The sequence below is a fragment of the Lampetra fluviatilis genome, chromosome 5 (genome assembly GCF_964198595.1).
Source record: "Lampetra fluviatilis chromosome 5, kcLamFluv1.1, whole genome shotgun sequence".
Classification (NCBI taxonomy): domain Eukaryota; kingdom Metazoa; phylum Chordata; class Hyperoartia; order Petromyzontiformes; family Petromyzontidae; genus Lampetra; species Lampetra fluviatilis.
Genome location: NC_136279.1, coordinates 23,900,686 through 23,928,070, shown reverse-complemented (window position 1 = coordinate 23,928,070; position 27,385 = coordinate 23,900,686). Strand labels below are relative to the sequence as shown.

General features: G+C 47.5%; 1 protein-coding gene and 2 long non-coding RNA genes across 5 annotated transcripts in view; 2 read left to right on the top strand and 1 right to left on the bottom strand.

Annotated features, from left to right (window-relative positions):
* The window catches only part of LOC144932790 (protein tweety homolog 1-like), a 125,269-nt gene that overhangs the window by 20,714 nt on the left and 77,170 nt on the right, over positions 1 to 27,385 (bottom strand). The window contains exons 8-12 of one of the 3 annotated variants that reach the window (XM_078857243.1): positions 25,743 to 25,798; positions 23,640 to 23,732; positions 17,422 to 17,514; positions 9,330 to 9,472; positions 7,639 to 7,845 (exon numbers count right to left, since the gene is read on the bottom strand). In XM_078857243.1, coding sequence (XP_078713369.1) covers positions 7,639 to 7,845; positions 9,330 to 9,472; positions 17,422 to 17,514; positions 23,640 to 23,732; positions 25,743 to 25,798 — 592 coding nt within the window. The remainder of the gene's footprint in view (positions 1 to 7,638; positions 7,846 to 9,329; positions 9,473 to 17,421; positions 17,515 to 23,639; positions 23,733 to 25,742; positions 25,799 to 27,385) is intronic. The other 2 variants (XM_078857244.1, XM_078857245.1) reach the window with 2 other exon arrangements.
* LOC144932792 (uncharacterized) lies at positions 1,217 to 18,851 on the top strand. The gene is made up of 3 exons (XR_013636943.1): positions 1,217 to 1,505; positions 13,846 to 13,958; positions 18,455 to 18,851. It is a non-coding gene; the product is annotated as an uncharacterized LOC144932792 (long non-coding RNA).
* Positions 20,107 to 26,108, top strand: LOC144932791 (uncharacterized). Its single transcript, XR_013636942.1, has 3 exons — positions 20,107 to 20,158; positions 23,624 to 23,821; positions 24,685 to 26,108. It is a non-coding gene; the product is annotated as an uncharacterized LOC144932791 (long non-coding RNA).

Sequence of the window (27,385 nt, the reverse complement as noted above, 5' to 3'; positions counted from 1 at the left end):
CTCACCCACTCACTCACCCACTCACTCACCCACCCACCCCCCACGCACCTACCCACTCACTCACCCACCCACCCCCCACGCACCTACCCACCCACGCACTCAGCCACCCACCATACTGCAGGTCACGACAATTCTCTTTCTGCTTCTTCCCTTTCACTGCTCCACTTCGGAATTCCCTCCTCCCATTATCTTCTCTGTTCCCAAAGCGCTTATAATGAATGACATTGCTCAATTAAATAAACGTGTTACACTCTTATATGTTACAACTTTGATAGTGCTGGTTGTTGCCGGGTGTTGGACGTTTAGCATCTGCGAGCCTGTGCTGAGCAACTGTTTAGTTTTTTTTCTAAATCACTGTTACCCATTTCGAGTGAGGGATATATGAGAATTGTTTCCACCGTTTGGCATCACTGGGAAACATCCAGCCTGAGCACAACGTGTGTGATGATATCTCTGCATGGGTCGCATTTACCCACAACACTCGCTTTTTAGTCGATGGGGAGAAAGAAGAAAAAAAGGCGAGAGGACAGCAAATACCAAAAAGCGAATGAGCAAATGGAAAAGCAAGAAGGATCGTGAACGTGAAAAACAGCGGAAATGTTACCGCACACAACAAGTCCACGTTCAGGAGGTTTGAAGAAAGGAAATGCATTTGGAAAGGAACTGTTGTCAAGGACACGATCATATCCAGGGGAGAGGACATGCATTTAAACTCTGATGGGCTTCCCCGATTGATCATGTGGCGTTGGCGGCGATCGGGTTGGGAATAATCATGCAACCCCTGTGACGCGGCGTTTTGAGACATTTTTAAATGTCCGTCATCGAGGCTTTGCTCAACCGGCGTTCATTAGGAACACATGGCTTATTCTTGGGTTCTTTCGGTAAAGTCACTGAGATAGGTTCAAAGAAAATAACTAAAAACTACGTCGTAGTTTCTTGTTATTGTCTTTGAACCTATCTACGTGACTTTACCGAAAGACCCAAAGAATATGAATGCCTGCAGTCACGAAAGCTTTAAGTCAAGATTGAACACGTGGCTTGTTGGGGCACGCGGGAGTTGACGCCAGAGTAACCCGACACGGAACAGGGGAGCACGGCGACAACTGCTGAACAACACCCAGGGGGGGGTGGGGGTGGAATTGACTGCAGGAGGGGTGGCCGCGACTGGTACCTGGGCTCTGGGCACGGAGATGAAGAGGAGGAGACAGGAGTTTGAGCTAAAAGCGCTCCTCCATTACTTTAACGGGTTCCCAGCCGTGTGATTGCCAGCTGCGGCCTCGCCCCGAGGTGGCGCGGTCCGGAGACCGCTGCCCGCGTTGTGCGCGCCGGGGAGGAAGAAACCAAAGGCCGTGAACAAAGCAAATAAAAAGCACGGGTGGAACAACAACAAAATAATCAAATAACTCACAACGCCTCGAATGTCACACTTTGATGCGATGTGCCTGGCGGTAAGGTGGCGGCGGTGAGGGCGAAGAAGGATGCCAAGGCCTGCGAGTGCCCCCGAGGTGAGAGCGGTGGTCTGGTTAAGGGTTCGCTTCTCACAGGGGAGACGTAGTAGTGGCTAAAGCCACGTTGTGGACAATGAGGTTTGCGTTGGGTAACGTCCGACGCCCGTGGACGACACCGTGATTGGGAAACGTTGACCGCATTAAACGCCGTTCTTGATTCAAATACGAATGGCGATTGTGACAATGGGTTTTATTTTACATATAAAAATGGACTGAATGTGCTGAAAAAAAATACGCAAGCATGAAGCTGTGGATGTTCCTGTACAACCAAAATACTGCCAGCAGCCCAGGCAGCGCAGTCAGTCCAATACAAACCAGCACTGAACTCCTAACAGAGGGATTCTATTCGGCTGTTTGATGATATGGGTAGGAACATCTAAAACTGATACTAAACTACGGTTAAGTGAGTAGACTTTTGTGTGCAGGCTTTCACATCCAATATTCTAATTCATCATTTGTTTTGGGTTAGATCGTGAATGGTTCTGGCGGGTGGTGGAGGGTCATAGTTAAACAGCGACATCATACTTTCACGATCCAATCCAAAACAACGAATGACCCACTCAAACACTGATGTATTTACACTTATAATTCGACAAACACAATCCTGGTGAAACACTGTCCCGACCTCCATAGCTCAGGAGGCAGCAAGCGGCAGGCAATGCTCTCTGGTGGGCTGACTGCTTGGCTCTGTCCGGTCACAGGAGCGTAATTATTTTTTCTATAAAATGAAACTGACCGGGGGAGTCCGATGGAGAAACTCACGGGTGCCCTCCTGATCGTCACTTACGGAGGGCGGAGGAGAATTGCGTCCGATCAACGGCACGTTCTCGTGCCTGGGATTGTTACCCGAGGCCGTGTTCCGATTCCTGCGCGGAAACAGAGCGCACGGCACGTGAACGTGGCGGCTCGGAGCGTGGGACCGTGGAGCTCTCTCCTCTCTCCACGGTGGAGGATCCTTCAGCGACCCTGCCGGCTCACGGCTCCGCACGGTGGTCGCAGGCTCACCGGGGGAGAGAGCTCTGCGAGCTGCGACCGTGGCCCAGGACTGTTGTCAGACAGCGCTGTCCTCTGAGTCCATGTGTGACTGTGAGCCTGTCACTGTGAGCCGGTGACTGCGAGCCTGTGTCTGTGACTGCGAGCCTGTGACTGTGAGCCTGTGTGTGTGACTGTGAACCTGTGACTGCGAGGCTGTGCCTGAGCCTGCGTCTGTGACTGCGAGCCTGTGACTGCGAGCCTGTGTGTGTGACTGTGAGCCTGTGACTGTGAGCCTGTGCCTGTGACTATGAGCCTGTGACTGTGAGCCTGTGACTGCGAGCCTGTGACTGTGAGCCTGTGACTGTGAGCCTGTGACTGTGAGCCTGTGACTGCGAGCATGTGTGTGTGACTGTGAGCCTGTGACTGTGAGCCTGTGACTGTGAGCCTGTGACTGCGAGCCTGTGTGTGTGACTGCGAGCCTGTGTCTGTGTGCCTGTGTGTGTGACTGCGAGCCTGTGTGTGTGACTGCGAGCCTGTGTCTGTGTGCCTGTGTGTGTGACTGCGAGCCTGTGTGTGTGACTGTGAGAATGTTAGGGGCTGATAGGAGACAGAGAGGGGACCACTCAGACATCAATGTGGGGTACACAGGATCCTTATTGGTGTCTCCAGTTAGTTTATGTTCGGCCTCAGCGATCGCCATGGCGAGCAGTCCGTGGCTGGCGAGACACGGAATTCCACCACGGGAGGCCTCTTGGTCACGATCCGACGTAGGATCGGCCAACAGTCTCAATCGGGGTCGCAATGCCTCAGATTCATCGGGTCCCTAGGTTGATGACCACGAGGAGGGTCCAAGCTCCCTCGGCGGGCCACTCTTATGCATCTCTAGCGCGTCTCCGGATTGGACCGTGCGTTGTCCGGAGATAGCGGCCAACGGCAGCGATACAGTCGAGAGCAGCTTGGTTCATTTCCTGAGGGAGCTCCCAGCACGTGGAGAAAAACGTCGGACATCGTGCCGAACAACACGAAGCGGTATGAACCCGAGAACGCATCTGAGAGCTTGCGCAGCACAACCGTGAAACCCTACGGAGTGGCACGCTGAACGTTGCTGTGCACCGCATATTAAATATATCACAAAGGAACGTAAAACGTCGAGCAAATTATTTTGAGATGTTCTATGCTCTGCCTCTACCACCGCAAAAGCAGCGTCGTAATCACAAATGAATATTAAATGAAGATAAATTGCACTTGGCATTTGACTGCTTTGCGTCGCGCAAACCGGCGGCTGTGAAGTGCTTTACGATGCTTGCTTGTGAACCGTCCCGTTCCGTCCCACGCAGCACGTAAATGCTTTGTGGGTTCATTTATGCTCCTGGCTCGCAGTCCAACTGGAACACAGCTCTACATCCGCCTCGTTCACATATCTGTGACCTCCACGTAAAGTCATTGTTTTACACAAGCCACACAAGAGATGATTGCCTTGAACCCGGTCTCAAAGTTTGCGTGTGTTGAGACTGACGTTGCTAACATTATTCACTCCCCCAGAAGGCCGTGTGGCTGAACGTGTAAAAAAAAAAACAGTTTCACACGGAGGCCTTCGCGACCAATATCCATAATAGAGGTTTTGGGGTTAGATGTAAATGTTGTGGGTTTACTCTCCAACACACCGGTGTGCTGTACTAGTAACGAATTGGCATGTTCTGTTTACGTCATAAACCTTACAAATTGTCTGTCGGGTGGTGGTGGGTTCAACAACACATTTATATTTACGTGATCTAATCCAAAACTGCTCTATTATGAAAAAAATACACTTTCATTTTGTATATGGATGAACAGATATGTGGAGGTGCTTTTGTCTGCTTATTTATTTTTGTTACTTTTATGTTTTCCGCAACGAGGCGACTGATGGTGTTGTGTTATTTACTTGAGCTTTGAAGCCATCTGGTGGAATGGGAGCAGCAGCTGCGCAGAAAGGGCATTTACCTTCAAGCTAGACTCCTGCAGGGCCAAGCAGGTGCTCAGGGATAAAAGTACACCCCGAAATCCAGGCCCTTGCTTGTGCTTGCGATCACGGATTGAAATCTGGAATTACTTCCCACACTGGCGTCTAAGGGAACGAGCCACACAGCCTGGGGAACTATCAACAAATCACGATAAATATCTCTCGTGTAATTAATTATAGCATCGTAAAATACTTATTTGAGAACTAAATACGTGTGCAGTAGACGGTAATGACCTATTTGTGATTTATTTTACCTTCATAACAGCTATTTACACAACGTATTTCTGCCACGTGTATTCATAACTGTAAGATGTTCACACACTTCATTGTGTATGCATATAGAGCCATGTGCTAAACACATACCGTCATGTACATTTCATGAGATTTCTGCCTCTAATCACAGTTAATTTCCTCTTGCAATTGCAATCATGAAACATGCATGGAAATCGTGATGTGAACTTGGGGAAAACGAAGCTCTGTCCTCAGCCCTACATTATTATTCTAGCACAGACTTTTTTAGCATAACAATTGGCACAATGCCCTAGCTGCGAGACAAAACCATCTTAAGCCACCATTGTTCAGGCGCTTTACAATTCGCAGAAAAAGGGGAAGCCTTGAGCCGCAGACGGCCACGCAGAGAAAGCCACAGACTGAGAATAGAAAGGGCCGTGCTTCGTTCAAGAGCGGGGAAACTTAGAAAGGAAACAGAGTGTAGGGGGGGAGGGGGCAGAGGTCACGTTTGAGCGTCTGCGGGGGTCACCCTCATCTGCATGCAAATGCACGTGGCTGCGTGTTCCCACGCATCCCACGCACAGAGAGGCCCGGCCGGTTCCCACGTGACTTGCCGCTGGGACCCCCCCCCCCTCACACGGACAACGGGTTAATTTGTCTCTCTTCGAACCCTGGCGTACTGGAGGAGAGATGCGTTGCGGACGGTCAAAGTAGAACATCTGGGACATATTGAGCTGGTTTTATGTTAATTGCTCTGGAGCTGCATGGGCAGCCTTGTTGAATGCGTCACATGGAACGATTAGGAAATACAAGACCGGTGCTGTGGCCGTGTGTCCGTTAAGCCAGACTGAGACCACTTGCCTTGTGCTGCTGTCTTTCCTCTTTTCATGTGATGCCGATTTTGCGATGTGCGTTTTTTGCCGGTGGTAATATTGCGTGCGGACGTCGTATGCAATGGGTTGTTAATTTGATTTTGCGAAATGTAAATCTGTCACTTAGTATTTTAACAAAAGGGGACCGTCCTTGTCATTTGCCACTACTATTTGGGAACAGGTGAAGGGTCACGGTGGCATGAATGCTGCCGTGACCCCACAGCAATGGAATGAATGGCTTTGACCCTTTTCTAACCAGATGGTCCACGCCACGATGACATTCCTCAGCAATTTCGGTGGGAATGTTTTAAACGCCATTTAATTGAGAAAAAAATGCCGATGCTACAAACTTTAGAACGCACCCCTATAACCGATGTTGGCTCATGGAGACTGCGAGTAATCGGTTTCCTTTATCACGAGTTTTTTCCACTTCTATTATGCTCGTGTTATTCTCATGCATTGACATTCCAGGTCACATTGTCACACTTCATAAATGTGCATCCACTAGTGCCATCAGTCCATTAGCAACAAATCACCACCTTAATTGTTCTCTCCAAGGCCAATGCATATGCCAGACAATGTATACCCAATTATACTGAATCAGTATTTTAGAGACGATGAGAGCATTCAGTTGGCTTCTGTGAAGCTGTCACAGGAATCACACGTAATGGCGGACTAAGTGGTGATGCACAATAACAGCACAGACATCCAAGTGCCTCAACATATAATTTCACACGCAGAAATGGAGATTGTTAATTAATTATTTTTTCACCACCGCAAATCAAACATAACATGCACGGACACTTGAATTGCTTTTAACGGACGCAAATGTATAAACAAGTAAAACATTAACATATTGTCCACAGACAAGTGAATAATTTAGACAATTAAAGTGCACAAACAGCTTGTGCTTTTAATGTGCGTTTGTTTACCAAGTCAAAATAAATCTTGAGAAAAAATGTTTACTTCGAAGGTAAATTATATGGCATGCAGATAGAATTCTTGTTAATGTTTAAGTTAGATGTATTCGTTTGAGTTCAACGTCAATTTGATGATATAAAAAATGGAACTCATTGAATGTTTGCTGTGACTTGCTCCAGCATAGAAAAAGCTGTATTGCAAATTTAATGCAATTTATAATTACATTTCGTACTTACAGGGAACTCTTAAAAGATTCAATGTAAAAAAATATTGTCCACAGACACAATGACTCTTTCTTTCTCTACGGGGACATAAATCACATTTAGGAGTCATTCCAAAAGAGCAATTTCGGCATTGAATTTTGATAACAATGGCCCGCTAAATTAACCTTACACAAATGTTATCCTCTTTGCCGCCCCAGCCATCAAACAAGTTATCGCTCTCCGAGCATTAGGGCGATAAATTGTTTCGTTATCAGTGGCACGCTATCAAATGTTTGGATGTGGAGCAGACGAGACGAGACAGAGCCATCCCAGCTTTGGGGAGGGCAGCAGATGCCGCAATTTCTGTCACCGGGGCTCCAGCTGGAGCCGTTCAGCTCGATTACAACAACAACAACAACAAGAATAATTAAACTCCCAGGGGTAAACGCCTTTCCAGTCGAGAAATAGCAACGCGCAAGGCGCTTGTCGCATCACGCCACGGCTAATGCTCCTCAGCCTTGTCCAGACCATCAACCACAAAAGGGCTGAACAGGTGGCCGCATTATCGTTAAGACCACCAAACTCAAAGAGTTGAACACGTGGCTGTTTGCAGTCACACGTCTCCGTGCGTGTTGTGGTTTGTATTCGTTCCCAGCCTGTGAGGCATTCTCCTGAACACTGCCAAGCCCTTCTACATTCCCGCACGAATAAGTGGGCAGCTTCTGAGATTTGGGCACAAACTCCGAAAAAAAAATTGGGGGGAGGGGGGAAGGTGGGTGGGGGTACATTTGGCTTAAAAAACACACAACTCAGGTGATGATGAGGGGGGGGGTGGGGAGTCGAGGAGGGGGAGAGTCACCCTCCGTGAGGACACGGCACCGGCTGGGCACGTAGCGGGGCAGGGCAGGCCAATGGCTTTGCGCACTCACACGTATTCGGAGACGGGCGCATTGGTGATGGACTGGGAGGTGGGCTGAATGCTCGTCTGGCTGCCGAAGCTGCTGTAACTGTAGAAGCTCGGCAGTGGCGGGCGGCGTGTGTTTCCGGGCGGCTGCCGGCACGGCTCATCCTCATCCATGTCCTCATACTGCCTCTCCCTGCGGGGACCATACGACCAGAACCACCACCACCACCGTCTTTCCTTCTCAAAGGTGGCAGCAGCAGCAGCGAGCAGTAGCCACTGTGCCGCCCCAGTCAGTGCATGATGCCCCGTGCGACATCCGGTCGGAGTTTACAGCCCTGGCCTGACCCACGTATTTATCGTCAATTCTGAATGAAAGCGAATGTCCAAGCGGCACTGCTGTGACCGTTCCGCTCCGAAACACAGGACCCAAGGTACACGTTGCCCAAGCGGCCGTTAAAATCACGAGTCAGTGACCCAAGTGTGAGCGTACCTTGTGGTAATTTGAGTTCGCTCCCGGCTTAGTGTCCTGGTAGACACAATGGTTAAGGGTCACGAGCCCCTCTAGTTCACACTCCTGCTGCTGCTGCTGCTCTAATGCATGGTTCACGCTGTCCGTGTCAGGCTTACTCCACTGCTAACTCCACAAACTGCAGCGGAATTCCCCCGTGCGTGGACTGAAACGAGCGCTTCCCAAGCAGTGTGCGGACAACCTATGTGGCCTTGTCAATGGTATCACTTGTTACTCCACTTGTTTACAAAGGAAAGCCTCTCCGAGTCCCATGGCTCTTATTCAGGAGAGTCCTGCCAACTTGTAGCAGTCGGGGCCGATGCTGCTGCTGCTGTGTGATCCCAATTGAGCAATATGCAGGTTTGTTTTTTCTGCATTGGGACGTTTGGCCCGTACAGGTTACATTGTTTTGTTTGCTATGAGAGGAAACTCAGGAATGTCAACTGATCCTGTTTTAAATGCAGCTGTAAAATTATCCGAACAAACACGATACAATTTACAAATACCCGTAATTTTTTTTATCCATTAACGCCTGTCTGTCGGCAGCAGTAAGAAACTGCGTCATCAGCCCAGGAAAGATTCCTTTTCATTGAAGACCAAAACAAATTACGACAGAAAGGTCCGTTAACGATTTCACATAAACCAGCACTTCAGTCTTTTCAGAATTCCACGTGATTTGTAAACGTCAAGCCACGCGCCTCGCTTTGTTGGCCCAGAGCAGCCGGCAGTGGCGAGAGAACCGCACGGGCAAAGTGCTGCCCACATGCGAGAGCGCCGCGCGCGCCGTTACCACCGTGCGCCGCCACCACCGAGCCCGCGCCGGGCAAGCACGGTGGCGCGACGGATGCCCCGCAAGCCGGCGCTTTCACTGCGGGGGTTGGTGGACCGCGCGGGCTTCGTGGATGTGACGCCCCTCGTCGTACGGGCTCACGGCGAGAGCGGCGCTCGCCTCCTCCTCCTCGCAGCCTTGCGGAGCGGCTCGCAAGCGGAGCTCAAATACCGGTTGGGGCCGACTCGGCCCATCATCCGTCTGGGGTCATTAAAATAGGTACCACTTTTTTGGGGGGGTAAATGTCAACAGTGGTTGTCCTATGGACACACTTGCCCCTCCCCCCTCATAGGAATGTGGAACTCCTACCAGTGTCTAACAGGGCTGCGAGTGAGAAACGAGCACTGTCGTGGTGCAGCATTACGATAGCGGGGCTCACCTCTTGCGGAAGTTGCGCCAGGTTTTCGGGGCGATGCAGATGACGCTGTTGAACATGAGGGCCGAGACGATGGAGAAGAGCGCCAAAAAAAGCATCCCCTTGAGGCCCTCCGAGCACACCCCGTTGAGAGCTTCCACGTAGTCCTGCAGTGGGGGCAGCGCGTGTCAAAGCACGTGTCACACCACGTGACAACGCACCACACCAGTCACCGCACCACGTCACACCACGCATCGCCCCACGCGACACCACGTCACACCGCACCACAGTTGCTCAACATCTGCCCATCTCCTGCTGCTCAAATGAGTGTTGACGCCACGCTACTGGTTTCCCGTTAACAGCCCTGCAGAGTGCGTGGTGGAAATTCCACATTTCTGTGACGTGAAAAAAAACATTTTGGCTCGTGTTTTTTTTATTACAATTCTACTTTGAAACGGTGATAATAATAATAACGTGTAATCACGAAATACACTTTGAACAAACGGTTTTGACGAGTTCAAGAAAATAATAAATAAAAATAAAAGATAAAAATGTATAAAATGTAATTAAATTTGTATCTTTTATTTTATTTGTATTTATTATTTTCTTGACCTACGTGACTTTACCGAAAGAACCAAGAGTATGGATCCTTGCAGTCACAAAAACTTAAAATCTAGAATTTTTTGACGCGCTACAACAGTGAGGTTGAAGTGCACACACAGAAGGCGAGGCCATTATCCATGGCCTTGGGGCAGTGTCGTGGGAGTCCTCGCAGGGAGGAGACGTCGCGCTTGGGCTTCCCCACTGCCGCCCTACCGACCGCCACATACTCCACATGCGTTGCGGCGTGTACGCATGTTGAACTCCTATCACACCGTACGTAGCCAACCGTGCTAATCGGAGGTGCGCGTATAATTTTTTATCTCTTTATTAATAGACTGAGACCCAATATCGTGTGGAGTCCAGTTAAACAAAGACCACCCCCACCTGGGAACACATCGATCGTGAATTTGTGACGTAACACATTTATAAAGATTATGTTGACGCCGCGTAATTTTATCAACTTGATTTTTATGAACAAAACGCTCTGCTTATGTTGTGAGCGTGATTTATGAACGGTAATTAATTCTCGACACAACAGAGGTGCGGGCTATCTCCTGGCACTCTCTGAGCTTCCCTCTCACATGAAGCGAAAACACTCCAAGACGAAATGGACCACATTCTCGAGACTCGGCTGTCTGGGAAAAACAATCTTCATAATCTTTATTTGAAGCTTGCGTGACTGCAGGAATCCATACTCTTTGTTTTTTTCGGTAAATTCATGTAGGTAGAAAATAGAATAAATCACGACGTTTCGATCGCAACACAAGCGGTCGACCTCAGGCGGAAAAAATATAATCCATAATAACGAGCATCCTCCCGAATTTGAGAAGTGCCAATGACGAACTTGAACATAACAGAGCCAGGTCACGGCCCACTTTTGCGTGAGTGGTTAGTTGGCTGATGCATCAAAGCCTGACTGTTGAGTTTACAACCAGGCGTCCGAGTGAGCAGGCAATGTCTGTTGGGAGCGCCACCGCCACTTCCTAGATTTTGTCACGATAACGTCTTGACGGAATCTCGAGCGGAACGCCGCGTATTTCATCGCTACCTCTGGCCGAGACGTGAGCTGAACAAAACGATAATAATTCATTTGTGCGTCGTTCTACGCTCGTAAACGTGGCGATCCAATTGTTTGTGTCGGGTGGTGGAGGGTTCCTAGAGTCACAGTGTTGGCCAGATCACTGTAAATCAATTATGAATAAATTATAAATCATCATATCAGCTGGGAGATAATTTAAACGGGTACTGTTTTCGTAAAAGCGATAAAATAATGCCTTTAACCGAAAGCAACTCACCCTTTTTAATGTGAGCCAAAATCACAAATACTGAACTGCATTGGGTTAGAGGATTTTATTTTATTCGTGTTTGCAAAAGCAATGATCTTGTACACTATAAGACCTCAAATGTGCTTTGTTATTCTCCAGTGCCTATCACACCGGATCACGATTTTAAACTGCTTTGCATCAATGTAAACATATTCAGGAGTGCCGTATTTCAAATGTATTATTCATCATATTAAAAAATATATAGCATTTATAATATCTAGCATAATATAGCATTCCCGTAACATTGTGCAATTGCTTTGGCACTGCTAAACCAAACATTGCGAGAATACTTTTCAAATAAATTTTAAAGCCATGAAAGCAGGGGCTTGTGTACGGTCTTTTTTTCGGTTTTTACACTTGGGTTAAACAGCTGTTGGTATGCCACTCGTTAATTAAATACTTTATAATTAAATCTATACTCTAACCGAAGTTTATTTCACGTTGCACTCGTTATCCACTCAAGCTGCAACACTGCTGAGAAATGTAATCATATCATCGTGGAATTTCCTTTCCTATCCTTGGGGAATATTGTATTGCACCGCAGTTAATCCGCGTACAAACCAAATACGCGCAGGAAAATGTCAGCTCTAATTAACGCACTTTTAATGTTACCGTGAAAATAGCTTCGAAAAATAAAACCGGTCGTGGTACACTGTACTGCCAGGACATTTTTCCCATTTCCAAATTTCTGTAGATAAATAGTTGTGGAGCAGAGGAGTTTTACTCCAGATATTAGGAATAACATATCTGTTGCTTTGTGCAAGGCCCCCGCCAATCCTTGCGGATGAGAGGAAACTTGTCCTTCTATTGTCGTTAATTTCACACATTAACTGGAAAGATCAACAACGGCACTGACTGAGTAATTGTGAAAGGGCTACATAGCGATTCGCTCGGCAATGACTCCTGCACACAAGATCAGCAGGCCACCCCCCTGGCCATCGAGGCAAAACACAGCATCAGCATTGGGAAATGTGACCAAAGAAAATGATTTGTGGCGATTTTCAAGCGGGGACCGGGAGCCTACGTTACAATAAAACGAATCTCTTGTTGCCCGCAATTGCAAACTGCATGATGATAAATGGCTCTGCCATTTAGAGGCATCAAATCATCACGCAGCACGTTGATAAAATGGGCTGAGTGAAAAACTGTCTAAAATATCAATTATATTCATGGTTTTTAGTCATTGCTAGATGTTTTCCGCAGTTCTTCCTGTACATGTTGGTTAATAACATTCTTCCAAAAATCATGTCTACAAAAATCGATAGCTATTATTATTTAATAGGGTAAGAACACGACACATTTCTTTTATGTTATGAGCTAAAACCATTTGAACTGTTTTTGTTTTACCAGGTAAGGCCCACTCAGCTATGTCGCTCTTTTTCAGAAGCGACCTCGCCACAAATTATATCTCAGTTATGTGGCTTATCATGTGGAAATTTATAGCTGCCAAATGCTCGAAATGCATGTTTCTAAATGTGGAGGGATACACTGGAGGACCTGGAACAAAAGCCATACGACCATGGGGAGAACATATACAGGCTTCAGGGTCGGGTTCGAACCCATGCCCTGCTGTATACCAGGCGAGATAGTTAACATCTCAACATCGTCGTGCCCCAGCACATGTGTAAGGATATTAACAAGCAGCACGATTGGGGTATGGGAAGACGATACGATCGCACTGCTATCTAACTCTGTGTTGATATACACTGTGATATGCACCACGACATGCACCACGACATGCACTGCAGAGCAGATCTAGGCTCGCTGTTCAAACAGCGCTTGGAATGTTTGGTAAAACAGCACCCGCCAAGCAGCTGTGTATAATCTTAAACAGGTTTTAAAAACATGCCAAAGAAATCACAAAGCCAGCTGGTGCCATTCAATCTCTCATGACGTTTCAAAATCCTAAACACATGCCGGTGAGAAATGTAAAACCTTTCAACAAAATACTGTACAAATAAATTATTATTCTTAGGTTTTTTCGGTAAAGTCACGTAGGTAAAAACATTCAAATTAATAAAAGTAACATAAAATAAAAATCACGACGTTTCGGAGGCAACACAAGCTTCCGTCTTCAGGTGGAACCGTCACAGCCACGACAGCTGTATCAAGTAAATAAGAGATTGCAGGAGCTACCACTCCATTTATATAATGGTTGGAGAGGGGGGAAGGGCCAACCATTATATAAACGGAGTGGTAGCTCCTGCAATCTCTCATTTACTTGATACAGCTGTCGTGGCTGTGACGGTTCCACCTGAAGACGGAAGCTTGTGTTGCCTCCGAAACGTCGTGATTTTTATTTTATTTTACTTTTATAAATTTTTATGTTTTTACCTACGTGACTTTACCGAAAAAACCTAAGAATATGAATCCTTGCAGTCACGAAAGCTTCAAATCTAGAATTAAATCATTATTATTATTATTCTGCTTGGTTACCCAGGAAAGTCTCACTGGGTCTCCATACTCTTTTCAGGAGGATCCTGCCAAGTTGTCGCAATTGGGGGCGATATTGCATCTGCTGTGTGTGATCCCAAACAAGTACATTGCAGATAAATGTCCGCATTGGTAATTATTTTGGCCAATACCGGTTCGTTGTATGGATTTTTTTCCAGCTATGAGGAGACAGGAACTCAGAGAAGACCCAAGCAGAACAGGGGGAGAACATACAAACTCCGCACAGAACGGCGGCTGAGTCAGGAATCGAACCCAGGCCCTTCTCCGTGCGGTGAGGCCCGAGTGTTACCATGGCACCACCCTGCAACCCAAATAGAGGCTCCAATGTTTGTAAAGCCGAAGTCCGTGGAAATGAAATCAAACGAATGCAATGCACAATGCACACGTGTTCCTTCAGCCAGACTTGACAAGTCGCTCTCATGTGAGACAGCGTCCACCGGGGCACCATTCACCGTGCGGGTGAATCGCGCGGCGCCCAACTCGCTTCGCTTGAAGTGTGTTTCAAGTTTCACACTGGAACGGGGGGGCGGTGGTGTTTTTGTTGTAACACAGTTGCCAAGCGCAGGCCAAAAGGCCTTTGTTTGGCTGTGGCAGGTCGTGGAGGGTTCTGAATGGCACACATTTTAGCCATGATCGCTATGTGACCAAAAGCAACAATTAATTATGAATCAGCGCTATTAAAGTTGCAATAGATAAGAGTGAACGTGTTTCTTGAATTGAGCAAGGGAGATAAGTGTTGTGACTTGCAGTGTGGTGAGTGTGTGGGTGAAGAGTGAGTTAATGAGTGGGTTAGTGGGTGAGTGAGGAGGCAGTTGAGCTGCAGTGCAGTGATTGAACACAATGTGGATGAGACTAAAGAGTCAATATCTGGAGGAGGAATCAACGAGTCAAGTTCATAGGAACAGTACCCATGGGTAGTAGCGATAGAAGAGTGATAAGGAGGTGGCTGCCCCCATCGGGAGCGAGTGCCTAGAGAGACACAGTGAGCACTGCATTATCAATCACCCAGACTGCTTTGCAGTGAATTCTGTCAAGTGCAGTGACGTCATAGCTGGGTTCTCCACCCCAGATATGAACACAGGATTCCAACTTCTGCCAAATTTTTACTTTAAATAACTGTAATATTTGGCACTGTTTTTAATTCTAAGATGATGTATCACATGTTTAGGTGTATGACTTCCAGTCAGGCAGGTGATATTCACACATCCATTTGTTTGTATTTGTGCCTTCAAGATGAAAACCAACACAACAGACTTGATGAGTTTTCAAGAATGTGGCCCACTTGACATCATCGCCATGTTCCACCATTTAACAAACTAAGCTCAACCCAGCTGAGCTTCTAGGATTCAGGGTGATTCGGTCGAGCAGCCTGTGTGCTGAATTAGCGATTCTACAACCGTATGCAATTCTTACAAGAATAATACAGAATAATCGAATGCATGGATTCGGCCAGATCCGATTCCCATTAAAGTCTCGGTCACCTAACCGTGAACACCAGTCACATGCCTACCTGCGCGGGGGACACGAGGTGTTATTTGTTATAAAACGAAACGGTATACAGTGACAAGAAGACAAACAGACTTGGCCATGTTATTCACCATTTGGAACCGTAAGTTTGAAACGCACAGCCCAATATATATATCCATAAACAAGATGAAACATTAAAATATAACTTCATAAGTGACTAAATTAGGATTAAAATGTATACCTACGTTTCTGCATTTGTAAAATCTAATTTTCAACTATTTCTGCATCACGGCTCGCAGCTGCGGCAAGATTTACACGGCCTATTGCTGCACAGCAAACGGATAATTAGCCCATGAGTAACGTGTCCCCGGCAGGCCGCTTTTATGGGGCCCGCCATCAAACTCGCGCACAGCGAACGCACCACCGCAATAGGCTGATCACGTGCCATGTGCGTGGAGCAGTGGCTCCTCCAGTCTCATACAGCTCATGCTAATTATCCGGGAGAGAGCAGGGTCAAGACAAAAGTGATTTCCTGCTCAAATTGGCATGGAGGGGGTGCTCATCTCCTGTTTACAACCCTGAGCCAGTGGTGGAAATTCCACATTCCCATTGCAGGGGTAAGTCTATCCATGGAACAACCACTGTTGACCTGCCCCACAAAGCGGTACTCATGTGTGCACCCTGAAGGGAATGGCCGAGTCAACGCCCAACCAGCGTTTGGCGATTGCGAGCCGCTGAGCCACCTGGCTGCATTTGCCACTCCTGAGCAACAATCTTGATGACCACAACTGCCGTGAGGTGTGATCTCCAGCCAGCTCACTGCTCCAGTCAACTAGGCTAATGAAAACAGAATCATGGACTCAAGGTTAGAGACAAGATCTGACGTGAATACTCGAGAGCCCACCCAAAAACAACGTGAAATGTGTAACCTGCTTTGTGCATTGCATCGCCGTTTGAGTCAATCCAACATTTGGCTGAAATCAACAACTCAGGCACATACTGTCCATGCATTGTTCGTGCAAAACCTGCACCGTACGCAGAGTATCCCAGACGTGGTGATATTTAATCCTTGTCATGTTCCAATGAGCATTGTGCCCAAGAGACAATCGCGGAGAGGAATGTCAGCATTTCTTCACAAGGACTTCCAAAGGACTTATTCGGAAGTGATGGTATGTGAACTGATGAGGTCTGTCGTCAAGGATCACATGAATCACAGAGGCACAGTGAGGTTTTGGAAAAAAAAAAACAGCTTGCCTATGATAACCTGACTCTAACCCTTCCATCAATACCACCTTGAATAAGCCACTGTGTGATTACACGCATTATTAAACTATCAACGTTAACATTCAGAATGAGTTAACACGTCAGTCTTCTTCACTATGCCAGCAGTGTTGTCAAGAAGCGGGACTGGAATTGTTTCCAGTGGAATTCTATTTCGTTGGAAGTGGGCGTACCACCCTTCACCTCACCACCACACACGACCTGCCGAGCCACTCGCTGTGCTGCCCCCAAAGTTGGCTCGCTGGGTGTACAGAGGCTGCGGGAATTAGGAAGCTGGCACCGTTGTTTAAACGGCCGTACCAGGAGATGGATCAAACCGACGACCGCTGGATTACAAGTCCAAAGTGCTGGCCATTACATCGCTGTGGCAGCAGTACAAGGGTTACGTTCGTCACGAGACGTGTGTACATATATTGAACTTCCTTCGCACCGTACGTAGCCAACCGTGCTAATCGGAGGTGCGGGGGAAGGACAAGGAGTCGGGAACCGGATGTTGACCGTGCAGCTATCAATGCGGTTATCACGAATGCAAAACTATCTTAACCAACAGAGTTAACGCCACGTTCACCACATTGCGCGGCAATTACTTTCAAATAATATACTTCAGTAATGTCGAGTAGAATAATTATTGGAATAAAGCAATGCGGCATAACAGGTTATAGCTACTTCATAGAGAGGTGCAGCACAGTCATCGTGCAGCTCAAGTGCGACGAACGCTTTAGAAAGCGTAAAATATACAAACCCCAGCATGGCCATAGTCAGGAATGTACCCAAAATAGCGACTATTTATCAGACAATTTTCCTTTATTGAATTTAAAAGAGCCACAAATGGCGGAGGCCAGAGAGCCCTCTGCTGCAACGCTCGAAGTGAAAGGGCTTTGCAATTTACGACCAAAGTGGACGATTTGCGTGGTTACCACCGCATCGTCATGAACGGCACCGCGGCACCACAGCCAGCGGCAGGTGAGGGCCTTGGGGCCGATTACCTTGTGCAGGCTGCGGCAATTCACGAGCGCGGTCAGCTGGTGGATCGAGGTCTCTGTCGCATTTAGCGACCCCTGGATATTCCACAGCTCCTTCTGAAGACGAAGGGGGGGGGACGAAGAGAAAACAAATCACGTGGGTGTGAGATGCATTGCGAGTACCAGTAATGAATGCTCCACTCGGCCGATCCTGATCGGTGGAGACCCGCACCTGCGGCGATCTTGACTTGCCCATTACGGCCCAGACATTAGTCTCAATACATCGACCGGCCATTTCATAGTTTGGGACCGTAAAAAAATGTCGGTCCTTTGTCATGCAGCTTTTCCTACGGTGTGTGTGTGGCTGCCTGTGAGCTAGGCCAAGTGCTAGACAGGAGTCTCAGTGGAGTTTATTAAACTATTGAGCTCTGAAATCTCCCTCACTAGTGCCTCAATCTCCCTGGTGAGTGTGACTGCCTCCTGGTGAGTGTAGATGTGTCCTGGTGAGTGTTGATGTCTCCTGGCCACTGTGTTTGACCAAGAGAGGAGTAGGGTTGGAGGGATGGTGAGGTGGTTACTGCACTGCACTATGAACTCAGTGGCGAGTCATGTCTGAACTGGGTCTGGGCCTAATGCCACGCTGGTTCGTGCAGGTCACCAACCCACACTGACCAGCATGGTGAAGTATGGTCACACAACCCCCATTACCGACATGGCGTAGGGAAGGCTTTATCTAGCAGTTGATTGATAAATTGACAAAAGACTGTAAATTATAAGTTTAAGTTATGATATTTACGTCGTCACACAATGTGTTCACATCACGATGGTATTTTAGAATTGGTAAATGTGAATTTGGGTCGGCTGGTGGTCTACACAGACACACACATGCCGCTCGTAATCTGCACGTTCATATGGCCTTCACGAGGCACGCAATGTCACGTACGCGCACATGCATCATACGTACGTGGAGCGCAGCATTGCACATTTACATGTTAACCACCCCGTAGACTCCTCATCCGTGCAGTCAAAGTAAATCGTACATAAATCTCTCTCGCAGGCAAGACGGTCACGTGAGGAGCACACTAAGCGGTTACCCAAAATGACGGGACCAAATTACAGCGAGGCAAACACGCCTCCACGCACAAGTCACGAACAAAACGGGGATCCGTGTCATCGACGACGCAACAATAGCAGAAATAAAGCACATACAAAGTGAACTGTTGCTCAGGCCAGCAGCCCCTCGGATGCAGCCATGGTATCGCAGCGATGGCGATCCACGGCGCAGGGAGGAAGAGGAGGAAGAATCATTGCAAGCGGTGGGTGGTGTCGTGGCCCTGCGATGGTCGCTGTTTGAGCGGCGAGCGATGCTGACAACCGACAGGCTGGTGTGCCGTCTCATTTCCGTGGTTAAACAGAAGACGTCGTCCCCGTTTAAATGTTTATTTGTCGGTATATTGTCGGCCCGACTTGTAACCGCCCCGCTGGGGACAGTGACACCTTTCCAGGTCAAGAGCCCACGGTTTTGCTGATTTAATGGGTCACTTGACAGCGACAGACATTTACGTTGTGACTGATAAAATAAATACATGAATGTCAAAGTAATTGATGATAAAAGTGAAATATCGCAAACCGTGGAAATGTGGCCATTTAAATACCACGATGATGTTAGACAGTTAAAACATTACGATGAAATGAAAGCACCAATGGGTTAAATATAAATACACTGCTGTAACATTCACTTATTTTTTGATGTTGTATTAATTTAAATTAAAATCATTTAATTCCAGGACACTCTGCATGAACTTGACATATTAGCGTGTTTAGGCTTTGATGTAAACTCAAAGTGCGTTGCTTCAGTATATCTCTATTCTTGTTAGACAGATAAATCAAGCGACTGCATGGGCAGTGGTGCACAGGCACAGCTGCACAAACACTCGCCACAATTCGTGATGGACACTGACATATATAGTGGGCTGACATTTCAAAAGGTAAACCGAATAAACGTGTTTTTTTATCATAATCGTTCTTTTTTTAAATCAAAATATTCCACTTTTTAGGAACTATCCACGTTTTATCCGAGAAGGGAGGGCCATGTCGACTTCAAAGGGGAGTCTGCCTAGAACATTTGACCCGCTCAATAAGCACCAGGAGAGACACGTGTGCTTTCTATGCATCTTTTTTTTTACAGATTTCACCCGGAAAACCCCTTGAGATGGAACCTCACGTTTGGAGAGGTGCCAAGGGTGTGGATCGGCGCACGTACAGCGAAAGCATCCAAAGCGCAAGGCAGCGTGCGTGACAAATGTGGAGAGTATTTCGAATTCTCTATTTTTTGGTTAGCGTACGACGCCGTGGAGGCCAATATCGTACAAGCACGAAGGCTTCCCTGGCTGAGTGTGTGTGGATGTCCCCGTGTGGGTCCAGCCGCTCCGTGCGTGTGAGCGTGGGTGCGTGCGTGGTGCTTCAGTGGCGCAGCCAGATGAGCTTCGCGTGCCGTTCCAGATGTATGTGGCACATTAGGAATGGATCACTCTTTTAAGTATGTCCTTGTGCAGCAAGGGAGTAAAGTGTGGTTCTGTGAAAGTCCTGATGTGCTGTGCAGTGCATCAATGCATGTGTGTACAGCAGCATGTGATGACTGAGTCGGGCCTGTAGGTGGCTGGCAGGGTTATTGAATGACCACGCGGATATACCAGTCACATGGTTAATGGCGGCTCGGGAGCAAGGCTGGTTGTAACACACGTGTTGTTGCATTTTACAGGTAAAGGACCCAAAAGTTGTTTTTGATCGTTATATAAATGTTCTAGACTTGTTCTAGACTTTAAGCTTGGCTTTGAATTGTTTGTTTGTGATATATGCAATTAGAGGCGTTTTAGCACTGTGCATTGTAAAGGGATGACGCACTGTAATTAGTTACTGTCATTGTAATTCTCTAACTCTAATACTGTTTAGTCTATAACCATGCCCATGTACCCAGAGTATAACTACTTGCAATGTTATTGAGAATAGAACACATGTAAAGTAGTAAGCTGTACAATGGTGCGATACAGTAGGTATACTGTACACATACAGTACATATAATGGGTGTAATATATCGATATAAGTGGATGGTATAGATAGACATACAGCTTAGGATTAAAGTAATATTCGAATAGTGATGTGCAAATGTGATTGTCAAAGACAAAGATGGTTTATCAGTAGTAGAATTGGGTTTAAGAGAAAGGGTTAATGAATAACCACGCGGATATACCAGTCACATGGTTAATGGCGACTCGGGCGCAAGGCTGGTTGTAACACACGTGTTGTTGCATTTTACAGAGTGACGGTGCTGTTCTTCCCAAGATTAATATTAACCACAATAAATAAATGTGCTTGCCCTCGATTTGGAGAACCTGCCCACGTCCTTCATTTCGAGTGTGCAACATGTATGGATTCATTTTCTAAAATCACACATTGCATTATCAGATCCAAGTGGCGTGAGTGATACCGAGGCAAGAATGCGCCTTACAGAGTCGCCAAGCCCAGAGCGCAAAGGCCCAAAACGTCAAGCAGCCAGCAGCAAACGGCACTATCAAAGTTGTAATAGAGAAGAGATGACGTGTTTTGTTAATTAAGGTTATTATTGTACGAACTTTGAGACGGTCGCAGGAAATTCCAAAGAAGAGAGCAGTGCGAGGGAAGAAGCAGAAAGACAAGGGCTGTGACCTGCGGTGTGGTGGTTGAACCCAGTGTGGTGTGCTCTATGGTTTACAGATCACAGCCAAAGTTGTCCTTAGGAATCTAGGGTAAAAGCCTTTGTATCTGCAACGACCAACTTCAAACGATGCGATGGGGCAAAGGTTCCAACCCATATTTATTATAATGTTCAGATATGAAAGGCTTATGTTTAAAAATGGTTACTCGCAAACATATCTTAAATCTGTGAATGTTAAAGTTTCATTTTTAACCGGCCATCTGTGTTTTTATGTAAATTATCTCTGGTGGTGCTGCATTGACCGTGATGAGGCATTGGCTTGTAAGCAGAAGAGTCGTGTTTGCTTTTTAATGAAGCACCATATTAATTAATTAATTTGCATACCAACGCATTAATGAATGTAAATCCTTGGCATGTTACAACTTTTAGATTAGGTATCCAGTTAAACGTTGATGTACCTAGATAGACTGTTGCCACTTTGAGCATATATCAAATCTTGACAGATGCGTGTGTCCAATCTAGATTTCACTTTGTATGTGCTTCGTTGCTGATGTGACACATTCTCGACTCAAATGGGATATCAAATCTCTCCAAAAACATTGTAGGCCGGTCTGTGTACAGTGAAACCTGCGTTAGTCTGTCTACAGTAAAACCTGCGTTAGTGTGCTTCAAAATCTTGTTTCCGTTCAGTTGTGTTTATTAAATCCTTTCATTGCACCTGCCACTCCACTGTAGTTTTGCAAAAAAAGTGTCCGCATATAAACAGCTACTAGTTTCAACTATATTTGCCAGCAGGATAATGATTACATTTACCTTTCTAGATAAATATTGTGCTTAATGTAAAACATATCAACGGTTTTATTTAATCAGCTAACACCGAAACGTAACGAGCACGAGAAATTCAATATGAATGTAAAACTATCATGAAAATACGACGCAAACGGTGAAACAAAGCTGGTTCTTCGAATCGATGACTGACTACAAAGTTTACAGTCCACAGAGATCCACGTAAATTAACTTGCGGACAGCCGGTGCAAATTGACTTTGCCCTTGGCCTGGTCTGTACACAGGTTTCACTGTAGACACCGCTGATGGCCTCGAGTGATCAGCAGCCATCAGAAAACCCAAAATGTGTTTGTTGTTGAACGCTTACTTACAGTTTTCTCAAAATAGCTATAGTAAAGTTGTCCCGTAGTCCGGACCGATTGTAAAGGGTAGGACTGGTGGCAAGTGAATAATGAAAATATCATAAAGAATGAGCGAGAACACGAGTGGATTAACAAGCAAAAGCGATGATTGTAGAAATAAAAATGTTAAATCATAAGTAGTGACAGCATTTCCCACACTCACCCATCCTCTCCTTCCTCCCAATTACCTTTTGTTTCTAAGTTGTCCCTTTACAACGCTGGTATAATTGCTTATTAACCTTTGTCAGGGCACCCTTTAGTATAACAACCTACTTAAAAGATAAAAAAAGTGTGCTTCGAAATTCACGTTTGGTTATCCAATGCTGCTGCGTTTTTATCAACGGAGCTATCGCTTGTGGCAGCATAACGAGGCCGGAGCGCCGAGCGGCACGCGGAGCCGCAGGGGCCCGGGGACGAATGCTACCCTGCCATGGCCGCTGTGCTTTGTGTCGTCAAGCGCGAGAAGCGATGTCCTCGAGTGAGGGCGCGTTACACATTTTATACATTTGAACCTCACACTGGCCCGTCATTTGCCTAAGGAGAACGTAGATGGAAAGTGAAATAACAAAATGCAATTCAAATATAATATCCCAATGTCACACTCGCCATGCTGTTCCCACAGTTGCTGTAAATTGCACCAGTATTGTGAGTGAAAAGATTAGTAAACTGCCACCTGGTCATTAATAATTTGAGTTAATTTGTTCATCATTAAGGACACACTTCAGATGAAAAGAGGTTGAATTTGGACAGAGTGATGGCTCAGACAGATTAAACACTCTGCCAGGCTCTGGAATTCGAGGTAACAGTCCACGGAGGCACTCAATTCACCCAACCTAATTAATTGTTGAAGTTAATTGTGTAAATATAACCCTGTAAATGTCTGCATTAATTCGAGCAGAGATCGTTGAGTTGCTCTCTAGGGGCCACAAGAAGCCTCCCAGGTGATAGGAGAACCAAAGTGAGCGCTCGCACACACACGTGTCCGCAGCTTCCTTCCGTCTCTACGGCCTACGCGACGTGTCTTTGTGTTGATTTGATCTCGACTTGAAAACATTCCATCTCGCTTTGTTCGTGCCGTGTTGTGCAGATTTGGGGTAGGGTGCGCTGGGTAAGGTGTGGATGGTAACAGTGGTGTTCTGTACACAGCGTGGTGAATGTTGTGCTGTGTGAACCGAGTTTTGTGTATCTTGAGTGGGTGTCTGTGTGGGATGTATGTGTGTTTTAATATTTGCAGGGGGCTCGTCAAGTGCTGTAAAAAAACAAACTTGCTCAAAAGCTTTGCCGTTAAACAAAACAAAATGTAAAACCGGCTCCGTGAAAGAATTGCTCTGTGCGAGGTGTGCAGAGTGTGGGAGCGCTACCTGCATGGCAGGGAACTCCTGCACAGCGAAGATGATGAGCTCCAGCACCAAGGACTGCAAGTCCGACAGCATGCGGAGGCTGCCCGTCATCTTCTGCAGGAGACACGCCCCCGACAGTGCTCCGACAAACGGGCGACAACGTCGCGACAACGTCGGCACGATCGACAAGCCCGGCAGCCCAGGTGCGGCGAGCGCACGGTCACTCGGGCTCGGGTGTAACGGCCACTCGGGCAGAGAATCCCAAACGCCAGTCCCCGCCTCCCACCACCGCGCTACGTCTTTCTGCACAGGCTGGATGATTGCTCAAAAACGTCCCACGTGGCGCACACACAATGAGATCTTAATCTTAATTTGAATTGGATCTGTCTCTCAATTTGAATCCGCTCGCTCTACAGAGACCCGATTCAAGTGAAGACCGAGATCGCAGTGTGTGTAAATTACACACGTGATGCAGAGAGCACTATCTGCTTCGCACGTCGTCACGTGCGAGGTGTTTAACAGTCATCAGACACGTGGGGAGTGAAACGGCGGTGGGTCCTGAGGAATGTACTTTGGAAACTCCCACACTGGAGTACACAGTCCATACACAGATTCCAGTGTACATATCTGAATATGCTACCACCACCACCACCTTCCATTAGTAGCAAATCATCCCTAACAGTGGCTTCATCTCCAAAGCACGAGTAAGATAACGTGGCAAGAATGAATGCACACACACACACACATGCACACACACGCATAACAAACATCCCACAACACATCCACAGTCGCACTGTTGTGCCAACAAGCACCTATCAAGGCCGTCACGATCTACGAGGGGGTGGCATGGTCAGCACCATGCATTTCCACCTTTGTTTCCCCATTTTTGGCATCTGCACACCATACCAGGTACTCATTTAAGGCTGAGTGGACATAAGAGTGGCCCAAGGTTTGCCACTGATGCAGCTCAGTGTGGTAACCGCTGCGCCACTGCTCCACACGCACTCACACACAGACAAGTTAAACAAATCCATGCACACGTGTTCCCACAATCACCTCCCTTCAGGTGGTGTTTTGAAAGGGCAACCTTCAAGAAAAAATCCGCGGTGAAGATTTCAACCTGGTGACTCACTCTGTACCACGTGCACTGGATCAAACCCATTAAATCCTCCAAAGCACAATTCAGAGCAACCGCTCTCGCATAACCGACTGAACACCAAGGGAGCTATTGTATTCTGACACGTGCGAGCGTGTTCACGTGTACAGATAGCCAAAGCGATCTCCTGCTCAAATGGGCATCGTGGCGGTGCTCATCTCCTGTTTACAGCCCTGAGCCAGTGGTGGACATTCCACATTCACATGGCTGGGGCGAGTCTTTGCATAGGACACCACAGCTGGACTTTGAAGCGGCACGCATTTCATTGACCGCAGAGGGGTGATGGGCTGAGTCAACCCCCAGCCAGGATTTGAACTCGCAAGCTTCTGCCTGCGTGACGCTCGCTGTACCGCTGAGCCACCTGGCCGGTGCTTACAACGTCGCGTAAGTCATAAGCGTGAAATGGGTTTGATGAACGACGTGGGAGCCGAACCGCTCATGAGGGAGGCGAAGGTGCGAAGGGGGCCTGGGAGGAGAGGATGGGGAGGGGGGGTTGTTGAGCCCGCGAGAGGAGTTGCAGGGTCGTCATCGTAGCACAAGTCGCCACGTTTGCTGAGGGCCCCGCACTTTCAAGGGCCCCGCGCTAAATGCTTTCAAGCTATCAATTCCGGTTCAGTGATGCTGCACTTGCTCTATTGCTATAGTACTATACTGCCCTCAACTTTTATGAACTACTGGGTGTTTAAGGTTAGGGATTTGTTGACTTTCTGGCTGTATAGCAAATAAAAAAATACAATTACTTTACTATGCAAGTAAAAAAAATTCGTGTTTAAATATTTACGTATTTTTATTTATTTAGGGCCCCTTCATAACATATGCTACAGGCCCCGCACTAGCTTAATCCGGCACTGTGCCCGGTGTGCGAGGGCTTTCATAGAGCGCGTCGGTAAACACAGCTGCGATCGCACGCACAGAGGACCAGCACGTGGCCACACAGTGCCACGCTCGCGCCAGGGCGCAATGCTCACCCGCAGGAAAGGGTTTTTCGTCTGGAGGCTGCAGTGGAGGTAGTACTGCAACACGTCTGCAACAACACAAGGGGGGTGGGGGGGACGGTCGTTACGGATCACACAGAAGGGATGCGCGGTGCTCGCAACGTCGCTCCCCGGGGCTCAGGCAACCCCCACGCCTACGCACGGCGGCGCTAATCGCCCTGCCGTGCGAAAGAAGAAGAAGACTGCACGTGGAATTTAATCATGAAACACGTTTCCTCTCACGTGCCCAATACTCAGGGCCAAACGTGCCAGGGCAGGACCCTCCTGAAAACAAGTTCTGAGGCCTTCCTTAAAGAGAGTGTTGAGACTGAGGGAAGCTTTCCTGCTGGGTAAGCAGAGGGCATCATCTTCGTTGCTGCTGCGGCTGTTGTTGTTGTTGCGATGACCACATGCAAAGGCAAAAGCGATCGCCGTTGGTGGGGGCAGAGCTCTGCACTGCGCTCCGCATCACTGCTCCGACGATTGAGCAGCCCACAAGGGCAGAGCACGAGGAAAGGAGCAAGGCGAACACAATATCCCACTTGCAATTCCCCGCCCGAGGCTGCAAACGTGCCTGACTTGCAGCTTAATGAGCCATCGGTCTGTAGATCTGGACGGAGAAGCAAATTCATTGAGCAGTCGATGTTTCCAAAAAATTGTTTTTTTAAAGCATTTTCAGTTGCACTCAACATTCCGTTTAGGAATTAGAAATATAAAGTCAACAGATTATTGTGTTTTTCCCGGAAGCCGCGGTCAGGGTAATTCCCCCAGGCGTTCGCTAATTCCACGGATTTTCTGCCGCGCAGCTCGGTGGGGGGGGGATCATCATCGTGGCGATGTGGTGACGACGAGACGCGCACGGGGCATCCGCGTTGCTTCTGCTCCGAACCTTGGGCAAGATGCAACGCAGAGCAGTATGTATGTACGTGTATTGAACTTTTATCGCACTGTACGTAGCCAACTGCGCTAATCGGAGGTGCGGGAGAGGGACAACAAACTAAACACATAAAGCAGTTCTAAAGAACAGTTATAAAGAAATGAGCTTTCAATCTAGATTATTTAAAAGTTGCATAGCACCAGTGGCTTCTTAATATCTGAAGGGCATTCCAGACCGCCGCAGAAGTGCATCTGAAATCTCGCGCGATGCGGTGACCGTCTTTGTTCAATGGCTAGCACAAAGCCGCTGCTTCGAAGATGACCGGAGTTCATGTGATGATGGTATTATGCTCTTCTATTTAACGATCAGTCTGCACAGTGCAGCCATGTGGCCCAGCGGGTGAGCGGCTCGCGATGGGAAAGTTGCGGAGTTTAAATCCTGGTGGGGGCTTGACTCGGCCCTTAGTCACTCGGGGGTCCGTGACGGAACGAGCACCGTTTTGTGGAAAAGTCAAGAGTGGTTTTGTTATGGGGAGGCTCGTCCCCACCATGGGAATGTGGAATGTATACCATTGGTGAGGCCCCATTCGACTAAGCAGCTGTGGCACGAAGACGGCCACAGCCCAGAGCCGTCGGCAGCTGCCGGGCATCGCAGGGTGGAGGGAAAGTGCAAACCAACCAGAGCAACAATAACAACAACAACTTGTTTACACGAAACCCACGCCACAACTCACTGCAGACAGGATAAACAAATAAACAGT